Source organism: Mustelus asterias, chromosome 16 (assembly GCF_964213995.1).
Source record: "Mustelus asterias chromosome 16, sMusAst1.hap1.1, whole genome shotgun sequence".
NCBI classification, from domain to species: domain Eukaryota; kingdom Metazoa; phylum Chordata; class Chondrichthyes; order Carcharhiniformes; family Triakidae; genus Mustelus; species Mustelus asterias.
In genome coordinates, this window is record NC_135816.1 from 11646024 (window position 1) to 11669351 (window position 23328).

Sequence of the window (23328 nt, forward strand, 5' to 3'; positions counted from 1 at the left end):
GTCTATGATAAAAGATTTTGGTGCAGAGCGTAAACAGTATCTCCCCTCAGCCTCACAGTAACAATTATTCCTTTTTTCTCATTAATAAAGATTGAATATGTTACTTGTCAGTTTGGGCTTTCAATTATTCCATTGATACCATGCATTAGAAAAGTACTGACGTTTTCAGTACATTAGTGATACTTTATCTCTTTCAGTCGGATGATTAGTTGACACTGCTATTGTTGGTATCCATGAGGAACACCATAGCAACATTACCTAGCAACATTGACAATTACCGCTCCTCTGCCTTGGGTGGCTGACAGATCCGTCCTTCTCTATGAGGAAGGATGCTCAGCCGGTGATGGAGCGTAGCTTCTGCGCAAGGTAAGGGTCGCAAAGTGCACCAACGCTTTCCAGCTCGCCTTCCAATCCCCTCACCCCTCCCTAACTCTGTAACCTCCTCCAGCTCTGCGACCCTCCTAGATCTCAGCGCTCCTCCAATTCCGGCCTCATGTCCATCCAACGATTTTAATCGTTCCGCCATTGGCGGCCATGCCTTCAACTGCCTGGGCCCTAAGTTCCAGGATTCTCTCGCTCAACCTCTCCACCATTTGCCCCTCTTTCAAGGCAGATTGAAGGGTTACGGAGAGAAGGCAGGAAAATGGGGATGAGGAGCATATCAGCCATGATTGAATGGCGGAGCAGACTCAATGGGCTGAATGGCCTAATTCTGCTCCTAAATCATATGAACTTGTGAACTTATGATCCTTAGAACTTAAAGAGGTGGATTGTCCCATTCCGCCCATCTCGGGAATCATAGTAGGCGAGGGGTGGACAATGGAAAGGCCCGTTGACCTCGTGCGGGTTTTCCGGTTTCGGGACGAGCGCAGCTGGAAAATCCCACCCAAAGTCTTTGATCAAGATTTTGGCTGCATGTCCTGGTAGCTACCCCAGTGGTTTGCTGCCAAACTTTGATCCTTTGGAGCATTTGGTACAATGTTATAGAAGCTGTATAAAGGCGAGGTGCTGTTTTCTGTGCGACTGAAGGTTGAGCCTGGAGAGTAAGTGGCACAATCGGAGTGGCAGAGAGAGTTGCAAAGGGCATGAGTAGATGAAGCGAATGAACAGAGCTGTGGCAGATGGAGTTCAATGTGACAAAAATGAGAGGCCATCCACATTGAAAACAAAGGGTGAACTTGTGTCTTTCAGAACTTCAGGACATAACAAAGAACTCACAACCAATACAGTACACTCGCTGAAGTGTAGTCACGGGCGGCATGGTGGCACAGTGATTAGCACTACTGCTGCCTCACAGCGCCGGGGACCCGAGTTTAATTCCCAGCTTGGGTCACTGTCTGTGTGGAGTCTGCATGTTCTCCCCGTGTCTGTGTGGGTTTCCTCCGGATCCTCCGGTTTCCTCCCACAGTCCGAAAGACATGTTGGTTCGGTGCATTGGCCGTGCTAAATTCTCCGTCAGTGTACCCGAACATGCACCAGAGTGTGGCGACTAGGAGATTTTCACAGTAACTTCATTGCAGTGTTAATATAAGCCTGCTTGTGACATTAATAAATAAACTTATAGCTTGTTGTGAAGTAGGAAACACAGCAGCCAATTTACGCACAGCAAGATCCCACACACAGCAATGTTATCATGACCAGACAATCTGATTTAGTGATTCTGGTTGGGATATAAATATTGAGCAAGAAACCATGGCGAGACCACCTGCTCCTCTTTAAAAATAGAGCAACAAGATCTTTCATATTGTCACGGTGGCACAGAGGTTAGCACTGCTGCCTCACAGCGCCAGGGACCTGGGTTCAATTCCCAGCTTGGGTCACTGTCTGTGCGAAGTCTGCACGTTCTCCCCGTGTCTGCGTGGGTTTTCTTCGGGTGCTCCGGTTTCCTTCCACAGTCCAAGGATGTGCAGGTTAGGTGGATTGGATATGCTAAATTGCCCCTCAGTGTCCCAAAATGTGGAGGTTAGGGGAATTACTGGGGCAAATATACGGGGTTACGGAGATTAGGGCCTGGGTGAGATGCTCTGTCGGAGAATTTGTGCCAGCGCGATGGGCCGAATGGCCTCTTTCTGCAATGTAGGGATTCTATGAACTAAATATCCACCCGAGAGGGCAGACAGGGACATCAGCTTAACATCTCATCCAACATATAGCATCTTTGACAGTGTGGCACTCCCTAGGCTGTGGGCAATGGCAATAAGGAGTCTAACAACACCAGATTAAAGTCCAACAGGTTTAACCTGGTGTTGTTAGACTCCTTACTGTGTTTACCCCAGTCCAATGCCGGCATTTCCACATCATGGCAATGGCAATGCCAGCCTCGGACCTTGTGTTCAAATCTCTGGCGTGGGATTCGAACTCACGAACTACTGAGTCAGAGGCGAGAGAGAGTGCTACCCACAGAGGTACAGCGTGACACACAAAATGTCCTTGCTGGTTGACTGTGTCCTTTAGCAGTGAAAAATCAGTTAAAATCAATGTTCAATGAACAGATGAGATGCAAACCTCCTCTAATCAGGGACTGGTGCAGTTATGTAAGTGTCTGAGAGCCTGCACCACACATTGCAGTGGCTGTCACGTTGTAAAGTTGACTCTCCATGATGCATTTATCATGGCTCAACATTAACCAGCACAATAATAATGAACGCAGATGAACATCTTGGTTTTGCATTCTGAGAAAGAAATAAACCCGGCGTCTCGAGTGAAGAGCTGACTGCTGTTTAATCGAAACGGAATTGCTGTGGTGATGTCGGCGAGTCACGGTTGGGGGGGGTTGGGGGTGGGGGCGGGGGTGGTGGGGGGAGGGTTGGGCGGGGGGCTAGTGGGAGGAGTGCATCCCTGAATTAACTTCAGTGAGCCCTCGGAATACAAAATCCACCCCCATCCTCTCCATCCATGATTCCTGTTGCTTCACCTTGTTGGATAGGGGCGGCACGGTGGTACAGTGGGTTAGCACTGCTGCCTCACTGCGCCAGGGACCCGGGTTTGATTCCCAGTCTGGGTCACTGTCTGTGTGGAGTCTGCACGTTCTCCCCGTGTCTGCGTGGGTTTCCTCCCACAGTCCGAAAGACGTGCTGCTTAGGTGCATTGGCCGTGCTAAATTCTCCCTCAGTGTACCCGAACAGGTGCCGGAGTGTGGCGGCTAGGGGATTTTCACAGTAACTTCATTGCAGTGTTAATGTGAGCCTACTTGTGGCATTGACAAATTAACTTCAAATCTGCCTGTTACGACCAGAATTTTACACTCCCTTCCTTTTTGAGGGTGGCCAGGTGGGAGAGGGTGGGGCGGGGTGGGGTGGGGAGGGGTGGGGAGGGGAGTGGTGGGGAGGGGTGGGGCAGGATGGGGAGGGGTGGGATGGGGTGAGGTGGGGTGAGGTGGGGTGGGGAGGGGTGGGGAGGGGTGGGGTATGGAGGGAGGGGTGGGGTGAGGTGGGGTGGGGCGGGGTGGGGTGAGGTAGGGTGGGGCGGGGTGGGGTGGGGAGGGGTGGGGCGGGGTGGGGTGAGGTGGGGTGGGGCGGGGTGGGGTGGGGAGGGGAGGGGTGGGGCGGGGTGGGGCGGGGTGGGGTGGTGCAGTTGTCTGGAGGGGATTCTCTCTGGGTTCCCGCCACCCCCCCCCCCCTCCTCTGGTGAAGATGTGGGTGGGGCAGGGCCACAGACAGGAAGCCCGTCTTTGCCCCACTTTTTCCGCCCTGGCTCAGTGTTTAGGCTGGTGGGCAGATGGTGCTGCAAATAGAATTGGATCTCGGGCAGGAAGGAGTGGCGGTGGGAGGGGGAGGAGGGGGGCTGTTTGAGAGGTTGTTGGCGGGGCATCTCCATCAGAAGCCCCCTTAAGGCTCAGTGAACATCGGACCTACTTCCCCGCCTGACCTTCCCCCTCCCCCCGAGACCCCAGTGTGATTGGCCAGCAGCACTCCATGCCCAGACTTCCTTCTGAGTGAGGGGTGGAAGTCACACCTTACGCCAAGAACGTAAAATGACCTGTGGGCTGCTGGAGGCACATCCCTGCTGTCTCTCTGAGTGGGGTGGGGGAGAGGGGTGTTGGAGCAGCGTCCCTGCTATACTGAAAATTAAAGCTCATGTTTGTGTTTGTGTGAGTTTGTGTTGCATTTCTGTGTGTGTGTGTGTGTGTGTGTGTGTGTGTGTGTGTGTTTAGATGTGTCTAACATGGGTGTCTATGTGTGCAATGTGCCTCTGTGCATGATGGTATGGGAGATTCCATATAACCATGTGCTTATGGACAGGAGCACGCATGTGTATGGTATTTTATTTATTTTATGGGGTATGGGCATTGCTGGCTGGGTCAGCATTTATTGCCCATCCCTAACTGCCCTCCAATTCAGTGGGCAGTTGAGAGTCAACCACATTGCTGTGGCTCTGGGGTTACATGTAGGCCAGACCGGGTAAGGATGGCAGATTTCCTTACCTTGAGGGCATTAATGAACCAAATGGATTTTTACGACAATTGACCTATGATCATCATTAGACTTTTAATTCCAGATTTTTATTGGATTCAAATTTCACCACCTGTTTAGGTGGGATTTGAACCCAGGTCCCCAGAGTATTACCCTGGGTCTCTGGATTATGAGTCCAGTGACAATACCACTACGCCACTGCATTACTGTCTTGGGGTACATGCGTATGTTTGTGTGGACAGGTGCCTCAGAGTGTCAGGCGAGCTCAGGGATAGGACTGCCTCTACATTGTCAGTAATCCTCGTTGTGGTCGACAGCCCAAAACCAGCTGTGGGCTCCGCACCTCAGGGAGTACAGAGGCCCTCGAGTGAGCACAGCTCAACTTCACGGCAATGATACCACAGCTAAACACTAGAGCTTGATACTAAACTTGTTAGATTATGAGGGCAGGCTGCATATACGAAGCTTGTGTTGCCTTGAAAATTAAGGCCCAGACGCTCACTTCCAGGTTGAGATGGGAGAACTCCCAGCTCTGTGAATCCAACCTTTAAAAATGGCTACCCACTGTTCTGACTTTCATTCCAGCTGAGCGAATTGGATTGGAGGTTTGGCACAATGTTCCCAGAACGAGTGCAGAGGCTGACGGGTGCAGGGGTGGGGACAGACTGAACAGAAGGTGAAAATCTGTTGTCTGGCATTTTGTTGCTTAAATTACTTTAAAAATGATTAAAACAAACAACACCGCTCACCTCCCAGTACACTTCCTATGCCCCAACTATGCCAACCTATGCCACCTCATGCTCCCACCTATCTCCCATTACCCCTCATATCCCCATACCAATCCTTGCATCTCTCCCCAACCTCATGGCCCCGCATACCCCCATGCCCTCTATATCTCTATGTCCCTTTAGAGCCCCATGCCAACTCAGGCCAACCCATGCCTCCTATCACTACCCATTGCCTTTATTCCCTATGTATCAACTCATTTAGCATCATCTGACAGTTCCTTGCCAGCCTGAAAGTTTCTTGCCAGCTTAACAGGCACTTGACAACGTGACAGTTCCTTGACAACTTTTAATAGTTCCTTGACAGGGTGACATTTCCTTGACAGCTTGACAGTTCATTGGTGGTTGTGACAATTCCTTGACAGCCTGACAGCTTTAACAGTTCCTTGATAACTTTGGCAGTTCCTTGACAGCTTGACAGTTCCAATAAGTTAATGCAATTTTTGCGCACAATCGCGTTTATTTTTAACATACCTTACCTCTCGCAAAGGTGCCCAAGGACCATATCCAGAAGGGTACCTTATCTCTCCAACAGGATAGCAATGTTATCCAAATGAACCACCAAGTTGAGACCTCCTCTTACCTGGTGTAATCTGCACACTTTGGTTTCACACTCCTGGCCCACCAAATTCCCACTCCCACGGACACAGCTGATAATATAAATGGTGAGTCACCCTCATAAACCACGCATGCGCAAACACCGGCCTGACTCCTGTCCTGTGCCTGTGAAATGAGAAAGTGCCCTGTTTATGGGAGGAGGTGTATTTTTCAGTGCATTGGGCAGTTCTACTGATGAGGAACTCCATCAATTTCCACTTTAGAAAGGATGTGAACGTCTAGAGAGGAGATTTACCAGAATGGCTCCAGAGGTGAGGGAATTTTGTCAGGTTCGACTGGAGAGGCTTGGTTGTTGTCCTTGGAGCAAAGGGGATTGAGGGGAGATCTGATCAGGATGGACAAGGTGAAGATAAAGTTGATAAGTGAACACCATTCCCAAGAAGTGACGTTACAAAGATCAGGGGTCTCAGATTTCAGGTTCTGGGTGAGAGAGACGGGGGACTCTAAGGAAGAAATTTTTTACTTTGCGTGGTGTAATGGCAAACTCCACACAGATACTGACCCAAGCTGGGAATCGAACCTGGGTTCCTGGCACTGTGAGGCAGCAGTATTATTCACTGTGCCACCATGCCACCTCAGGATACACAGGGATTGTTTCCTTTGAACGCAAGACAGGAAATTAAGAGGCAGAAGCTTGGCCAATTTTTCACAATTCCCTCTGGAACTAGAGCCAGACAGGCTGCGATTCCCCACAGGCCCGGGGACAGACTGTCAGGCCTGTCCCATCAAGTACCCAGCCAACCACCCCCTTACCCACTGCCTTCCTGGGACATTTCCATTTCAAACCACTCTTCATTCAATGTCAGTAACTTCACAGCAGACAGATTTCGAATCAATGGTAGTGACATCATGCAGCGTAACTGAGTGTTCCAGATCAGTGATCAGAGATGTGGAGCTAGATCTACAGTACGGTTTTGATTATAATCTTGTCCAGCAAAACCACAACTACTTTGCAAGTGTAACGTGCCGTTAACATCGTTAAAATGTCCCAACATGCTTTACAAAAGTATTGTCAAACAAAAACTTTACCTCCAGGCCACATGAGGAGATATTAGGTCAGGTGAATAAAAGGTGTCAATAAGGTAGATTTTAAGAACTGTCGTAAAGAGCAGCACGGTGGCACAATGGTTAGAACTGTCGCCTCATAGCGCCAAGGACATGGGTTCAATTCCGCCTTGGGTGACTGTGCAGAGTCTATGTTCTCCCTGTGTCTGCGTGGGTTTCCTCCAGGTGCTCCGGTTTCCTCCCACAGTCCAAAGAAGTGCGGGCTAGGTTGATTGGCCATGATAAAATTGCCCCTTAGTGTCCTGGGATGCGTAGATTAGAGGGATTAGCGGGTAAAATATGTAGGGATATGGGGGTAGGGCCTGGGTGGGATTGTGCTCGGTGCAGACTCGATGGGCCGAATGGCCTCTTTCTGTACTGTCGGGTTTCTATGATTCTATGATTTCTATGCTAATTGCCCATTACTGTCCCAAGATGTAAATTAGGGGACTTAGAACATAGAACATAGAACAGTACAGCACAGAACAGGCCCTTCGGCCCACGATGTTGTGCCGAGCTTTATCTGAAACCAAGATCAAGCTATCCCACTCCCTATCATCCTGGTGTGCTCCATGTGCCTATCCAATAACCGCTTAAATGTTCCTAAAGTGTCTGACTCCACTATCACTGCAGGCAGTCCATTCCACACCCCAACCACTCTCTGCGTAAAGAACCTACCTCTGATATCCTTCCTGTATCTCCCACCACGAACCCTATAGTTATGTCCCCTTGTAATAGCTCCATCCGCCCGACTTTGACAAAGGGTCATCTGGACTCGAAACGTCAGCTCTTTTCTCTCCTTACAGATGCTGCCCAGACCTGCTGAGATTTTCCAGCATTTTCTCTTTTGGTTTCAGATTCCAGCATCCGCAGTAATTTGCTTTTAATGTAAGCCTACTTGTGACACTAATAAATAAACTAAAACTTAAAGGGGGAAAGTGAAGTTGAGAGGCAGCAATGTGTAAGGAAGGAATTCCAGAGCTTAGGGAAGTTGAAGTTGGGTGGCACGGTGGCACAGTGGTTGACACTGCTGCCTCACAGCACCGGGGACCCGGGTTTGATTCCCGGCTTGGGTCACTGTCTGTGTGGAGTCTGCACGTTCTCCCCGTGTCTGCGTGGGTTTCCTCCGGGTGCTCTGGTTTCCTCCCACAGCCTAAAAGACATGCTGGTTAGGTGCATTGACCACGAACAGGCGCTGGAGTGTGGCGACTAGGGGAATTTCACAGTAACTTCATTGCAGTGTTAACGTAAGCCTAAAACCAAAAGAGAAAACGCTGGAAAATCTCAGCAGGTCTGGCAGCATCTGCAAGGAGAGATAAGAGCTCCCGTTTCGAGTCCAGACGACCCTTTGTCAAAGCTTTGTGTTAATGTAAGCCTACTTATGACAGTAATAAACTTTTAAAGTGGGTTTCCTCCAGGTGCTCCGGTTTCCTCCCACAATCCACAATAACTAATGTGACTAATAAATAAACTTTACTTTGAATGGCAGGGCAATTAACATCAGGGATCCTCAGAAGGTCAGAATTGGAACACATTGGAATAGAGAGTTGTAGGCGTTTCATACTCTACTGAGGTGGTTCCTGGCTTCTGACTTGTGTAGCTAGTCTATCTTACCTGGAGAGACTTCCTCTGCTACCTGCCCCAAACTGCTTTATTAGCACTTTATAAGATGAGAAATAGAGTAGGTACGTCTTTTATGTGTACAGACTGTTCCGTCCTCTTGCCTAAGTGCCCAGCATCTAATTCATCATAGGCTGCATCACACACGAGCATAGCCTATTCTATTAACCCACGACACTCCAATAGGAGATTGCAGAGTTAGGAGGAAGGCAGACCACAAAGGGATTTGAAAACCAAAATATTAGAATTTTAAAACATGAATGTCACCACAAAAGGTCCAGAAATAATTGGAGTCACCGCCACGATTTGAACTCTGACCCGGGACTCCCCTTTGTGGTGGCTGTTTGCAATGAGGTCGGGGGTTAGGGTTGCGAACTCTGGTAGGACATATTCCTGGAGGTTTTACAATCACGTGACCTCCTGCCATCATCCACCCGGCCCCAAAAGCTTCTCCCATTGGTTATATCTATCATCAGGGTACCCTGCCTTGCCACAGCCAATCAGAAAGCTCTTGTTGCATGACTGGATGACACTTAACTGTCAGTCAACCAGAGTCCACCCCCCCCCCCCATCGCCAATATATTTTACAGCTAACAAAAGTATTCAGTGAAGTCATACTCACAGAAAGAGGGCATACTGTAGGATTTTGGACTTACACTGGGTTAGTAATCCCAAAATGTCGGTTAATGATCAGGGACTTGAGTCCAAATCACTTGGAGGCAACTGAAATTGTTGTAAAAGCCCACCTGGTTCACTCATGTCCTTTAGGGAAGGAAATCTGCCGTCCTTACCCGGTCTGGCCTACATGTGACTCCAGAGCCACAGCAATGTGGTTGACTCTCAACTGCCCTCAAATGGCCGAGCAAACCACTCAGTTCTAGGGCAACTGGGGATGGGCAATAAATGCTGGCCAGCCAGCGACGCCCAGATCCTACGAATGAATACAAAAAAGCCACAATTTTTTTGGTGTTGATGGTATTTACCTCAGGTTATTGTCTGCTGGTTTGGTGCACTGGCCGTGCTAAATTCTCCCTCAGTGAACCCAAACAGGAGCCGGAGTGTGGCAAGTAGGGGTTTTTCACAGTAACTTCATTGCCGTGTTAATGTAAGCCTACTTGTGACAATAATAAACTTTTAAACTAGATTTCCTCCAGGTGAACAAAAAACAAAGAAATCTACAGCACAGGAACAGGCCCTTTGGCCCTCCAAGCCTGCACATACCCGGTCTGGCCTACATGTGACTCCAGAGCCACAGCAATGTGGTTGACTTTTAACTGTCCAATGAAATGACTGAGCAAGCCACTCAAGGCAATTTTGGATGGGTAATGAAATCTGCCTGTGCCAGTGATGCTCAATTCCAAAGGAAGAATTTTTGAAAACTTAGCCTTGAGATGAACACAGAGCCAGCGACTGAATGTCGTGAGCTGAGAGCAATTGCCCTTGTTTCGGCGCTGTCCAATGGTGTGGGACACCAAACAGAAGTCAGAGATCAGTCAGGGTCAAAGGGGAACCCTCCATTGGCTGGGTTCCATCATAGAATCATAGAATCCCTACAGTGCAGAAGGAGGCCATTTGGCCCATCGAGCCTGCACCAACAACAATCCCACCTAGGCCCTATCCCTGTGAGTCCACCTGATACTAAGGGGCAATTTAGCATGGCCAATCAACCTACTTTGGAGTGTGGGAGGAAACCGGAGGAAACCCACGCAGACACGGGGAGAATGTGCAAACTCCACGCACACAGTGAGCCGAGGCCGGAATTGAACCCGGGTCCCTGGCGCTGTGAGACAGCAGTGCTAACCACTGTGCCACCGGGCCGCCCATCATGTCTGACACAAAGAAAGATTGTTGTGTTTTTTTTTCAAAACAAAAAGTGTTTTGAATTCCCAACAACTGGAAAAGAAACAATTTGCATCTTTAGTGACCTCAGGGCGTCCCACAGCAATGAGGTGCAGTCGCTGTTGTCATGTAGAAAACATGGCAGCTAATTTGCACATAGCAAGATGTCACAAGAAGCTATGTGGCGCTGTTTAACGGATAAACAGAGGCGAGTCAATGGTTAAAAAGGCCAGACATTACTACCCACTGAGTCACAGCCTCAGAGAACAGCCTCTCTCTCAGAGTCCAGCCAACGTGAAGATGCCTCTTCCCCTCAATGTGGATCTGTAGCTGCGATAAAGGTGTTTGCTCACTGACCTTATCACGTCTGCTGAAAATTAAGACATTTAATTCCCAAGTCAGTTTCTTTCGACATAAAATAAGCCACATGCAAAACTCGGTACCATGCTTGCGTGTTCTGACTCTTATCTTTCCTGACCCCATGTGATGCTTAATTGTAACATGTCCCCAACAATTGAATCATTTCTTTGGTAATTGACTCCAGGATAACATCCATTACCAGTGTTGAACGGAATGTTCTATTACTTTCAGTTCTAACCTCAGTACAATCACAAGTAGCTTCTTATCTTTCGGAAAGCCGCTCCTCCCTTAAGCAGCCCCTGGGGAATGAGGTTGATTTGCCTGTGCTCCATTTGGAAGGGTTCTGAGCTGGCTGGTATGCACGATCTGCAGCCTCTGCCATGTGTGAACAAAGAACAAAGAACAATACAGCACAGGAACAGGCCCTTCGGCCCTCCAAGCCTGCGCCGCTCATGTGCCCAACTAGACCATTCGTTTGCATCCCTCTATTCCCAGTCTGTTCATGTGGCTATCTAGATAAGTCTTAAAAGATCCCAGCGTGTCCGCCTCAATCACCTTGCTTGGCAGTGCATTCCAGGCCCCCACCACCCTCTGTGTAAAATACGTCCCTCTGATATCTGAGTTATACCTTGCCCCCCTCACCTTGAACCCGTGACCCCTTGTGTTCATCACCTCCAACCTGGGAAAAAGCTTCCCATTGTTCACCCTATCTATGCCCTTCATAATTTTATACACCTCTATTAGGTTGCCCCTCATCCTCCGTCTTTCCAGGGAGAACGACCCAGTTTACCCAATCTCTCCTCATAGCTAAGACGCTCCATATCAGGCAACATCCAGGTAAACCTTTTCTGTACTCTCTCCAAAGCCTCCACGTCCTTCTGGTAGTGTGGCGACCAGAACTGGACGCAGTATTCCAAATGTGGCCTAACCATCATTCTATACAGCCGCAACATCATATGCCAACTTTTATATTCTATGCCCCGTCCAATAAAGGCAAGCATGCCATATGCCTTCTTGACCACCCTCTCCACCTGTGCAGCCACCTTTAAGGATCTGTGGACTTGTCCACCCAGGTCCCTCTGTGTGTCTATACTCTTGATGGTTCTGCCATTTATTGTATAGCTCCCCCTTACATTAGATCTACCGAAATGCATCACTTCGCATTTATCTGGATTAAATTCCATCTGCCATTTCTCCGCCCAATGTTCCAGCCTATCTATATCCTGCTGTATTCTCTGACAATGTTCATCACTATCTGCAACTCCAACAATCTTTGTGTCGTCTGCAAGCTTACTGATCACATCAGCTACATCTTCCTGCAAATCATTTATATATATCACAAACAGAACAGGTCCCAGTACAGAGCCCTGCGGAACACCACTAGTCACAGACCTCCAACCGGAAAAAGACCCCTCCACTGTTGCCCTCTGTCTTCTATGGCTAAGCCAGTTCTCCACCCATCTAGCGAGCTCACCTTTTATCCCGTGAGATTTAACCTTTTGCACCAGCCTGTGATGAGGGACCTTGTCAAACGCTTTACTAAAATCCATATAGACGACATCCACGGCCCTTCCTTCGTCAATCGTTTTTGTCACCTCCCCAAACAACTCAACCAAATTTGTGAGGCATGACCTCCCTCGTACGAAACCATGCTGTCTATCGCTAATGAGATTATTCAGTTCTAAATGCGCATATATCCTATCTCTAAGAATCTTCTCCAACAATTTCCCTACCACGGACGTCAAGCTCACCGGCCTATAATTACCTGGGTTATCCTTGCTACCCTTCTTAAATAACGGGACCACATTTGCTATCCTCCAATCCTCTGGGACCTCACCTGTGTCCAGTGAAGAGACAAAGATTTCTGTTAGAGGCCCAGCAGTTTCATCTCTTGCTTCCCTGAGGAGTCTAGGATAGATGCCATCTGGCCCTGGGGATTTGTCTGTCTTAATGTTTCCTAAAAAACCTAACACTTCCTCCCTTGTAGTTGAGATTTTTTCTGACGGGTCAACACATCTCTCTGAGACAATACCAGTCAACATGTCCCTCTCCTTTGTGAATACTGATGCAAAGTATTCATTTAGGATCTCTCCTACTTCCTTTGGTTCTAAGCATAATTCCCCTCCTTTGTCCCTGAGAGGTCCGATTCTTTCCCTAACAACCCTCTTGTTCCTAACGTATGTATAAAATGCCTTAGGATTCTCCTTAATCCTGTCTGCCAAGGACATTTCATGACCCCTTTTTGCCCTTCTAACTCCCTGTTGAGTTCTTTTCTACTTTCTCTTTATTCCTCCAGTGCTCCATCTGTTTTTAGCTGCCTGGACCTCATGTATGCCTCTTTTTTCTTTTTGATTAGACCCATAATTTCACTGGTTATCCACGGCTCCCGAATCCTACCTTTCCTATCCTTCCTCTTTACAGGCACATGCCTATCCTGCAGTCCTATCAACTGCTCCTTAAAAGACTCCCACATGCCAGATGTGGATTTACCCTCGAACAGCCTCTCCCAATCAACAGCCACCAAATCCTGCCTAATCCAGCTGTAGTTAGCCTTCCCCCAATTCAGCACCTTACCCATAGGACAACACTCATCTTTTTCCATTACTATCCTAAAGTTTACAGAATTGTGGTCACTCTTTGCCACATGTTCCCCTACTGAAACTTTGATGACCTGACCGGGCTCATTCCCCAGTACTAGGTCCAGTATAGCCCCCTCTCTAGTTGGACTGTCAACATATTGTTCCAAAGAACCTTCCTGTACGCATTTTATAAATTCTTCTCCATCCAGGCCCCCAGCCCTAAGCGATTTCCAGTCTAAACAAGGGAAATTAAAATTTCCCACTACAACAACCCTATTTTTTCTGCACCTGTCCAGAATCTCCTTACATATCCGTTCCTCAACTTCCCGTGGGCTGTTGGGAGGCCTGTAGTATACCCCCAGCATAGTGACTGCGCCCTTCCTGTTTCTGAGCTCCACCCACAGTGACTCGTTACCTGACCCTTCCAAATTGTCCACCCTCTGTACCGCTGTAATATGCTCCCTAACCAGCATTGCTACTCCCCCACCTCTCCTAGCCCCTCCTCTGTCTCGCCTAAAACACTTATACCCCGGAATATTCAGCTGCCAGTCCTGTCCTTCTTTTAACCAAGTCTCCGTCACTGCAACCACATCCAAGTTCCATGCAAGCATTAAGGCTCTAAGCTCATCTGTCTTGCCCGTGACGCTCCTTGCACTGAAGCAGATGCACTCCAGACCTCCAGGCCCACTGAGGTCATCCTCCCCCAGAATGCTCTTCCTCTTAGATAGCCTTGTCTTAGCCCCAACCTCGTCCCCAGCCTCTGTGCTTATTGACCTATTGTTCTGATCCCCACCCCCCCTGCCACATTAGTTTAAACCCACCCGAACCACACAGGCAAAACTCCCAGCTAGGATATTCGTGCCCCTCCAGTTTAAGTGTAACCCATCCTTCTTGTACAGGTGCCATCCTCTCTTGAAGACTTCCCAGTGATCCACAAATTTGAAACGCTCCCTCCTGCACCAGTCCTTTAGCCACGCATTCAGCTGTACAATCTCCCTGTTCCGAGCCTCACTAGCTTGTGGCACTGGGAGTAGTCCAGAGATCGCTACCCTAGAGGCCCTGCTTTTCAGCCGACTACCCAACTCCCTGAATTGCTCTTGCAGGACCTCCCTGCTCTTTCTGCCTACGTCATTTGCACCAATGTGGACAATGACGTCTGTCTGGTTACCCGTCTTTTTTAGGATGTTTCCTACCCACTCAGAGACATCCAGGTCCCCGGCACCAGGGAGGCAGACTACCATCCTGGAGTCTCGTTCGTGCCAACAGAACCGCCTGTCTGTGCCTCTAACTATTGCATCCCCCACTACTATTGCTCTCCTAGTCCCCCTCTTTCCCTTCTGAGCCACAGAGCCTGATTCCGTGCCAGTGACCTGGTCACCGTGGCTTACCCCTGGAGGGTCATCCTCCCCCCCACAGTATCCAAAACGGTATACTTATTCTGGAGGCGGACAACCACAGGGGATCCCATCACTGACTGCTCTCTCCCCTCCTCTCTCCCATCTGACACCCATCCCTTACTGTTAAGGGGGACAACCACCAGGGTACTCTCTGGTACGTGACCTTTACCCTTCCTAACCGTGACCCACGTGTCTTCCTCCCGTGGCCCTGGTGTGACGACCTGCCTGTAACTTCTCTCTATTAACTTCTCATTTTCCCTGACTAGACTAAGGTCATCGATCCGCAGCTCCAGTTCCCTAACGCGGTCTCTCAGGAGCTGCAGTTCGACGCACCTGGTGCAGATATGGACTTCCGGGAGGCCAGGCAACTCCATGAACTCCCACATCCGACACCGACAGCAACAAACTGGCCTCCCACTCATAATTACCCTTTTCTTTAAATTACTGGGTGAACGAAGAATGGAACCTACCCTGCCTCTGCCTGTTTACGCCGAAGCCCGTTGGGCCAAAGCCCTTCAGCTCCCACTCTGCTCCCTGCTCACTCCGCTGCCCGTTACAACGCTGCCCGCTGAATAGTGCGGCCTGCTTTTAAACCTCCCGCGCGCTAAAAAAAACACTCCAGAAAACCCTTCCCTTAACATCCCGTGGCCTACTTCCAGTTTACAGTTTGAAACTTAAAAAATAAAGTGGCAGCTGGTGCCTGAAGGGTTGGGTTGGTGGGTTGTTTGGAGGTTTGTGCTCTCTCTGTGGCAGGATGGCACAGTGGTTAGCACTGCTGCCTCACAGCTCCAGGGAACCAGGTTCGATTCCCAGCTTGGGTCACTGTCTGTGAGGAATCTGCACGCTCTCCCCATGTCTGCATGGGTTTCCTCCAGGTGCTCTGGTTTCTTCCCATGGTCCGAAAGATGTGCTGGTTAGGTGCATTGACCCAAACAGGCGTAGGAGTGTGGCAACTGGAGGATTTTCACAGTAACGTCATTGCAGTGTTAATGTAAGCCTACTTGTGACACTAATAAATAAACTTTATAAACTTTACAAGATTATGGCGGGTATAGGAGAGGTAAATAAAGAAAAGCTGCTCCCATTAGCCAATGGTACAAAGACTACAGAACACAGATGTAAGCTTGTAGACAAGAGAGGCATGGGAGGGCAATGTGAGGTAGAACCTTCTAACACAATGAGTGGTAATGAGCTGGAACTCAGTGCACATGACGGGGTTGGAAGTGGAGACAATGAATGATTCCAGGACAATATTGGATAGACACTGCTAGGCTACGGAAATAAAACGGGGAAATGGGACTGATTGGGTTGCACTACAGGGAGTGGGCAGAGATTTGATGGGCCAAATGGCCTCCATTCATGATGTAATAACTCTATGAATTCTCTCAATCTCTTTAAAACTTCACGTAGGAAAACTCACTAAAGTCGAGGAAAGAATATTCAGGTTGGTGTGTGATGAGTGGGATGTGTGCGAGGGAGGGTAAATAATAGGGCTTGTATAACGGGTGGGTGTATAAGAGGCAGGAGTATAATGGGATGAGTGTGCAATGTGCAGATGTACACAGCCCTCTCTCGCCCATGTAATAAATAAACATTCATGTGGCAGAGGGATCATTCTGTTAAAGTAAAGTTTATTTATTAGTCACAAGTAGGCTTACAATGAAGTTACTGTGAAGATCCCCTAGTCGCCACACTCCGGCGCCTGTTCGGGTACACTGAGGGAGAATTTAGCACGGCCAATGCACGTCTTTTGGACTTTGGGAAGAAACCGGAGCACCCGGGGGAAACACACACAGACACGGGGGGAATGTGCAAACTCCGCACAGACAGTGACCAAGCTGGGAATCGAACCCAGGTCCCTGGCACTGTGAAGCAGCAGTGCTAACCACTGTGCTACCGTGCCGCCTGCATCATCCAACCTTCTTCATTTATGGGGTACTGATAGAGATGGGAGAGTCCCAAAAGCTTTGCTGATCACTGCTAAAGCTTGTTGGTGTAAGCTTTCCAGTGTAAGCCCTGGAAACATCGGGTATCTGTGGGTGGTTGAGCTACGCAGATTGACTACAAGCTCTGCCTCTCATCTTCAAAACACAACCTCGGGTTCGGGATTGTTTTAGACCGCACCTGAACCCAGAGAGAGAGAAAGGAAGCCTCCTTCACAGAGTTAAAAATGGAGAAGGTAGTTGTTCTGATCAGCAAGTTGACAGCCCCACTCATCATGGCAGGAATGCTCGGGGATGGGGGAGGGTAGGGAGTGGGGGAGTTTGCACCTTCTCCCTGTGTCTGCGTAGGTTTTCTCCAGGTGCTCCGGTTTCCTCCCACACTCCAAAGATGTGCAGGTTAGGTGGATTAGCCATGCTAAATTGCCCCTTCGTATCTCAAGATGTGTAGGGTTAGGTAGATTAGCCATGGTAGATGTGTGGGGTTACAGAGATAGGGCGGGGAGAGGGTCTGGATAAGATACTCTGTTAGAGAGTCTGTACAGAATCAAGGGGCCGAATGGCCTCTTCTGCACTGAAGGGATTCTATGATTCTATGCTGTGAATAGCTGATTACATTTATTTTAAATGGCCGGACCATTAAGTAAGGACTGTTGCGAATATCTAGCTCATAATTCATATGATTTGGAACATAACTTTTGGTTTGAAGAATTAAAATTTTAACCAGAGGAAAATGGGGGCATCTGATTGAAAAATAAATTCTGATATAAATGCAACTCCGTCAATCCAAGGTTTAATTAACATGTGTTTATCTTACAAGGTCAGAGTTCATAGTGAAAATAACATTTAAACAATGGATGACCCAACTCTGGACCTATTAGTGGACATGATGTGGAGTGTCCATTTAACCTGGTGTTGTTAAAACTCTTACCCTATTAGTGGAGCCAGGGTATCTTGAGAAAGGGCAATTATGTCTATTAGAAACATAATTTATTCATATAGGTTACAGAATCAAAGAATTATGTTGAAGGTCAAATAATTTGTTTGCATTTCTGTTTGAGACCATCCCAAATCATGCCACGTTGTCAGGAAGTTGGCCTTTGGGGTCACAAGGTTCTTTTCTGTAAGTTATCTGGATGTTTTATCAGCAATCTTGCAGTTACAATTTTGCTTTGATGCAGGCTGCATCTGAGTGGATTGAGAGAGCTGACGGGAGATGATTGATTGAATTGATTGATGATAGTCACATGTATAGGGAGACAGTGAAAAGTTTTGTTTCTTGCACACTGTTGCAGACAAAACGTGCTGTTCATAGAGTTGCCTAGCTAGCAGCGGGACAGTGAAATCTACAGTGGTCCTCACAGAGCTGTGCGGCAAAACGCAATCAGCAGAGCTTGCAAGGAAGCTGCTCAAAGGCAGTTAGTTATTGGTGGGCAACCAGTGCAAGGAGTGGAGGTATCCACAGTCACAGAATAAAAGTTGGCGAGTCAGCCAAAAAAGCTAATGGAAGGATCCCCGTAAAATATTAAATTGGCTGGAGTACTGACAGGAATTAAAGTGAATTCCAGTGAGTTGTGAAATGAATGAGCCTTCAGGATTGCTATATTATATAAGGAAATTCTTGCTGGGTGAGGGGGTAAGTACAAAATATGAACTGAGTTCGTAGCATAATGTTACGATGCAGAGGTTAATCCCCTTTACCTTGCTTTGTAATCAGGTAAAAGCGTTTGGGAAGGTGTTAACTGTTTTACGTTAACATTTAGAGGTTCATTAACGTCGAGACTTGACACTCGCTTTAAGTGAATAACTATTTTATTCAACCAATCAGGAACTTTAACTAAACCAGTAACATTTTAATTAAAGGATGGTGCGACCGAAATGCTGTTCAAATAAAGACAAGGACCATTCAGTACCAAAATAGTAATAGCAGAATCTTAGTCACTCTCAAAAAAACTATATACAACCAGGTCTGATGGCTTGGAAAAGATTTGGAGTTCTTCTGTAGTTGTCCGCTCTCTGATTTGGTACTTTTCGCTGTTTAAATGGTGAGTTCTCTTAAGGCCTATCTGAAGCTGTCAGAGTTAAGAACTAACTGCTTCAGCTGATCTGGCCCAGGCCCTGGCTCCGGAGATGTTACCCTGAGATGGCTGTCGCTCTGGCCTTTATCCTTGCAATAACCTCCCAATATTCTTACACTATGATTGGTACGAGGTTGTCGACCGCAGCAAATTCAAATCTCTTCATAGCCGATTGTCATTTTTAAACTGACAAGCTATTAAAGTGCAAAAGGCTGTTATCATGGCAACCCTGATGCTTGGCCCCCGAAACAAATGTTGCAACTTAGCGTCTGTGTCTACTCTGCATCCAAGCACTGAACTTAAAGCCAGCTTTTAAAGGGACCACGCACTGTTTTCTTTCCCTCTCGCATTTTTACAATTCTTTACAAACCTTTTTCACACCTTTACAAACTCAACTTCACAACAATAAGTAATTGTCAGCGATAACATGAAGAGTGTTTACTTTGCTTAATCCTTGTGGTGAACCATCGTTGGTTCACCACTGGGGTTTGTTACCATGTTACTGTTGGGCTAACTGGTGTATTCGTGTTAGTAGTTCCCTTGTTACTTTATTAAAGCCTTCAATACCGAAGCCTTGATTCCATGTGCTTATTGACGCGCATCAATCCTTGTAAGCAATATTTCTGTTTTGAAATGTGAGCTCGTGTGGCATGCTTCTGCCCGTTAATTCTGGGGTGTTTCTCTTTAAACACGAATGGTTCCTAACAGAATCCTAACACACTGATGCCAAATAGCACTCTCTGCCCAAGGTGGGCAACTGCCTGTGCCAAGCATCATGGGGAGGAGAAAGTAATTGCTGGGAAGAGGCAGCAGATACGAGGCTAACTAGATTGTTGCTGGGACGACTGAATGGACACTCTCTGTGCTGTAACTATGATGTGGAGATGCCGGCGTTGGACTGGGGTGAACACAGTAAGAAGTCTCACAACACCAGGTTAAAGTCCAACAGGTTTATTTGGTAGCAAATACCATTAGCTTTCGGAGCACTGCTCCTTCGTCAGATGGAGTGGATATCTGTTCTCCAACAGTGTGCAGACACAGAAATCAAGTTACAGAATACTAATTAGAATGCAAATCTCTACAGCCAGCCAGGTCTTAAAGGTACAGACAATGTGGGTCGAGGGAGCATTCAATACAGGTTAAAGAGATCTTGCAGAATCTCACTAGTAGTTCTGTCTGGAGACAATACACATCTCTTTAACCTGTGTTGAATGCTCCCTCCACCCACATTGTCTGTACCTTTAAGACCTGGCTGGCTGTAGAGATTTGCATTCTAATTAGTATTCTGTAACTTGATTTCTGTGTCTGTGCACTGTTGGAGAACAGATTTCCACTCCATCTGACGAAGGAGCAGTGCTCCGAAAGCTTATGGTATTTGCTACCAAATAAACCTGTTGAACTTTAACCTGGTGTTGTGAGACTTCTTACTGTGCTGTAACCAAGATCCAGTGGCATCAGTAGGGGTGGGACAGTCTGATTAATTGCACTGGGATCTGAATGGTCTCCAGCCGGTTAATTCACGTGTCCCTTTTATTCACTTTCATTGTTTCTCCTTGTCTTTCAGTGAGGCTGCACGACAGCATATCTGAGGAGGGCCACCACTACCTGATCTTTGATTTGTAAGTAAAACAGCAACTTAACATTTAATATTCAGCTTCCACGCTTGTTAATTCCAGCGATGGATTCAAAAAGTGTCATTCTATCAACTTGGGCAGCTCCCACACCTCTGAAGCAGAATTGAGTTCAAGGACTGTCAGAGGGGGAGTGCGGTGTGGCTTCCAGACGCTGGAGCCTAAAGTCCAAGTGGACACCCCTATTCTGGATACTGAGGGAGTGCCGCACTGTCAGAGGGTCAGTACTGAGGGAGTGCTGCACTGTCAGAGGGTCAGTACTGAGGGAGTGCTGCAGTGTCAGAGGGCCAGTACTGAGCGATTGCTGCAGTGTCAGAGGGTCAGTACTGAGGGAGTGCTGCACTGTCAGAGGTGCAGTACTAAGGGAGTGCCACACTATCAGAGGATCAGGACTGAGGGAGTGCCGCACTGTCAGAGGGTCAGTACTGAGGGAATGCCGCACTGTCAGAGGGTCAGTACTGAGGGAGTGCTACACTGTCAGAGGGTCAGTACTGAGGGAGTGCCGCACTGTCAGAGGGTCGGTACTGAGGGAGTGCTGCACTGTTGGAGGGCCAGTACTGAGGGAGTGCTGCACTGTCAGAGGGTCAGTACTGAGGGAATGCTGCACTGTCAGAGGGACAGTACTGAGGGAGTGCTGCACTGTCAGAGGGTCAGTACTGAGGGAGTGCTGCACTGTCAGAGGGTCAGTACTGAGGGAGTGCTGCATTGTCAGAGGGTCAGTACTGAGGGAGTGCTGCACTGTCAGAGGGTCAGTACTGAGGGAGTGCTGCACTGTCAGAGGGTCAGTACTGAGGGAGTGCTGCATTGTCAGAGGGTCAGTACTGAGGGAGTGCTGCACTGTCAGAGGGTCAGTACTGAGGGAGTGCCGCACTGTCAGAGGGTCAGTACTGAGGGAGTGCTGCACTGTCAGAGGGGCAGTACTGAGGGAGTGCTGCACTGTCAGAGGGTCAGTACTGAGGGAGTGCTGCACTGTCAGAGGGGCAGTACTGAGGGAGTGCTGCACTGTCAGAGGGGCAGTACTGAGGGAGTGCTGCACTGTCAGAGGGGCAGTACTGAGGGAGTGCCGCACTGTCAGTGGGGCAGTACTGAGGGAGTGCTGCACTGTCAGAGGGGCAGTACTGAGGGAGTGCTGCACTGTCAGGTTTAATATCTGTAACCAATTCAGTTTAATCTGTCAATATCATGTCCAAAAGATGTGCTGGTTAGGGTGCATTGGCCACGCTAAATTCTCCCTCAGTGTACCCGAACAGGCGTTGGATTGTGGCGACACAGTAACTTCATTGCAGCGTTAATGTAAACCTACTTGTGACAATAGTATAAAAAGTTTAAAACTTTCACTTATTTTGTATATCAGGCTGTTTATATCACAGACCAAACGGTTCCTCAACATTTCTCCTGAGGCTGGGCCGAATTGGCAATGCTCTGCTAATCCTCTCAATCTGCCCATGAAGCCGGAGACTGTCTCCCCGGCTCACAGGCCGCTGAGTGAAATTTGTGCCTCAGCAGAATGATCGAGGGTTGGGGGATTGAAATGATTTTTAACCAGCTCAGCTATCTGGTCAAAAGGTTGGGTATCTGGAGCAAGGGCGATTTGAAACTTCTGACTGAACTTTTCCGACCCGGAATACACATCCTCGCTCTCGATTGGCTCAGGTTCCCACCTCGACACGCTATAGGGTCCGGCCCGACCATGCGGACTTCAGGGAACGCCCCCTTAAAGGGGCCACGCTACCACAGCCGACTTCTGCTCCTATGTCTGAGGACCATAGAAATGTTACAGCACCAAAGGAGGCCATTCTGCCTATCTTGTCCATGCCAGCCCAAGAACACTCAGGTGCCCTTTCTAATCCCACCTTCTTGCACCCGGCCCATAGCCCTGTAGCTTACAGCACTGACGGTGCAGATCCAGGTACTTTTTAAAAGAGTTTAGGGTCTCTGCCTCCATCACTAACTCGGGCAGCGAATTCCAGACACCCACCACCCTCTGCATAAAAGACATTTTCATCATGTCCCCTCTACACCTATTGCCTTATGGTCTCAGTCTGTCTTTCTCTCTGCCTCTCTCTCTCTCTCTTCCTCTCTGTCTTTTATCCTCTCGTAGTCTCTCTATCTCTGTCTCTCTCACTCTCTGTCTCTCTCTATCTCTCACTGTGTCTCTCTCTTTCTCCCCCTCTGACTCTTTCTCTCTCTCTCTTTCCCTTTCCCTGTCTCTCTACCTCTCGCAGTCTCTCTCTCCCTCTCTCCCTCTTTCTCCCTCTTTCACTATGTGTGTGTCTCTCTCTCCCCCCCCCCTTTTGACTCTCTGTCTCTTTCTCTCTCCCACTCTGTTCCCCAACCCCCCTCTCTCTCTCTGTCTCTCTCTCCCTTTCTGTCTCTCTCTCTTTCTCACACTGTTCCCCAACCCCTCTCTCTCTCTCTCTCCCTTTCTGTCTCTCTCTCTTTCTCACTCTGTTCCCCAACCCCCGTCTCTCTCTGTCTCTCTCCCTTTCTGTCTCTCTTTCTCTCTCACTCTGTTCCCCAACCCCTCTCTCTCTCTCTCCCTTTCTGTCCCTCTCTCTCTCTCTCTCTCACTCTGTTCCCCAACCACTCTCTGTCTCTCTCTCACTCTGTTCCCCAAACCCTCTCTGTCTCTCTCCCTCTCTGTCTCTCTCTGTCCTTCTCTGAGATGCTCCTAAATTTACCTTCTTATGACTTGCTCTCAGTTTGTGTTTGGTTGTTGCTCCTATGAAGTGCGCTGGGATATGAAATGGGATATGCAGCTGCAAGTTTTGTGAATGTCAGCAATCTGGCTGAGGTTTTGTGTCAGAATATTAGACAGGCACCAAGCAAGCATTTTGTTCATTTATTTTTATTTCCTTGTAAATGTTACCTGTGCCTCAGGCAGCAGATTATGGTAGTTAGTGTGTCTGTGCACTGAAAACTAACGGCGAGCCTTCAGAAAGAGTCGAGGCAATAAGTCAAGTGATTTCCATTTGTTCAGGCCACTCACGTTTTCAGATCCATTAGTGTCCCGGGATTGTATCTC

At 48.3% G+C, this 23328-nt stretch overlaps 1 protein-coding gene across 1 annotated transcript in view; it reads left to right on the forward strand.

Moving 5' to 3' along the window:
• The window catches only part of LOC144505449 (calcium/calmodulin-dependent protein kinase type II subunit alpha), a 223621-nt gene that overhangs the window by 129321 nt on the left and 70972 nt on the right, over nucleotides 1-23328 (forward strand). The window contains exon 4 of the mRNA XM_078231553.1: nucleotides 20237-20291. Within this exon, the coding sequence (XP_078087679.1) occupies nucleotides 20237-20291 (55 nt within the window). The remainder of the gene's footprint in view (nucleotides 1-20236; nucleotides 20292-23328) is intronic.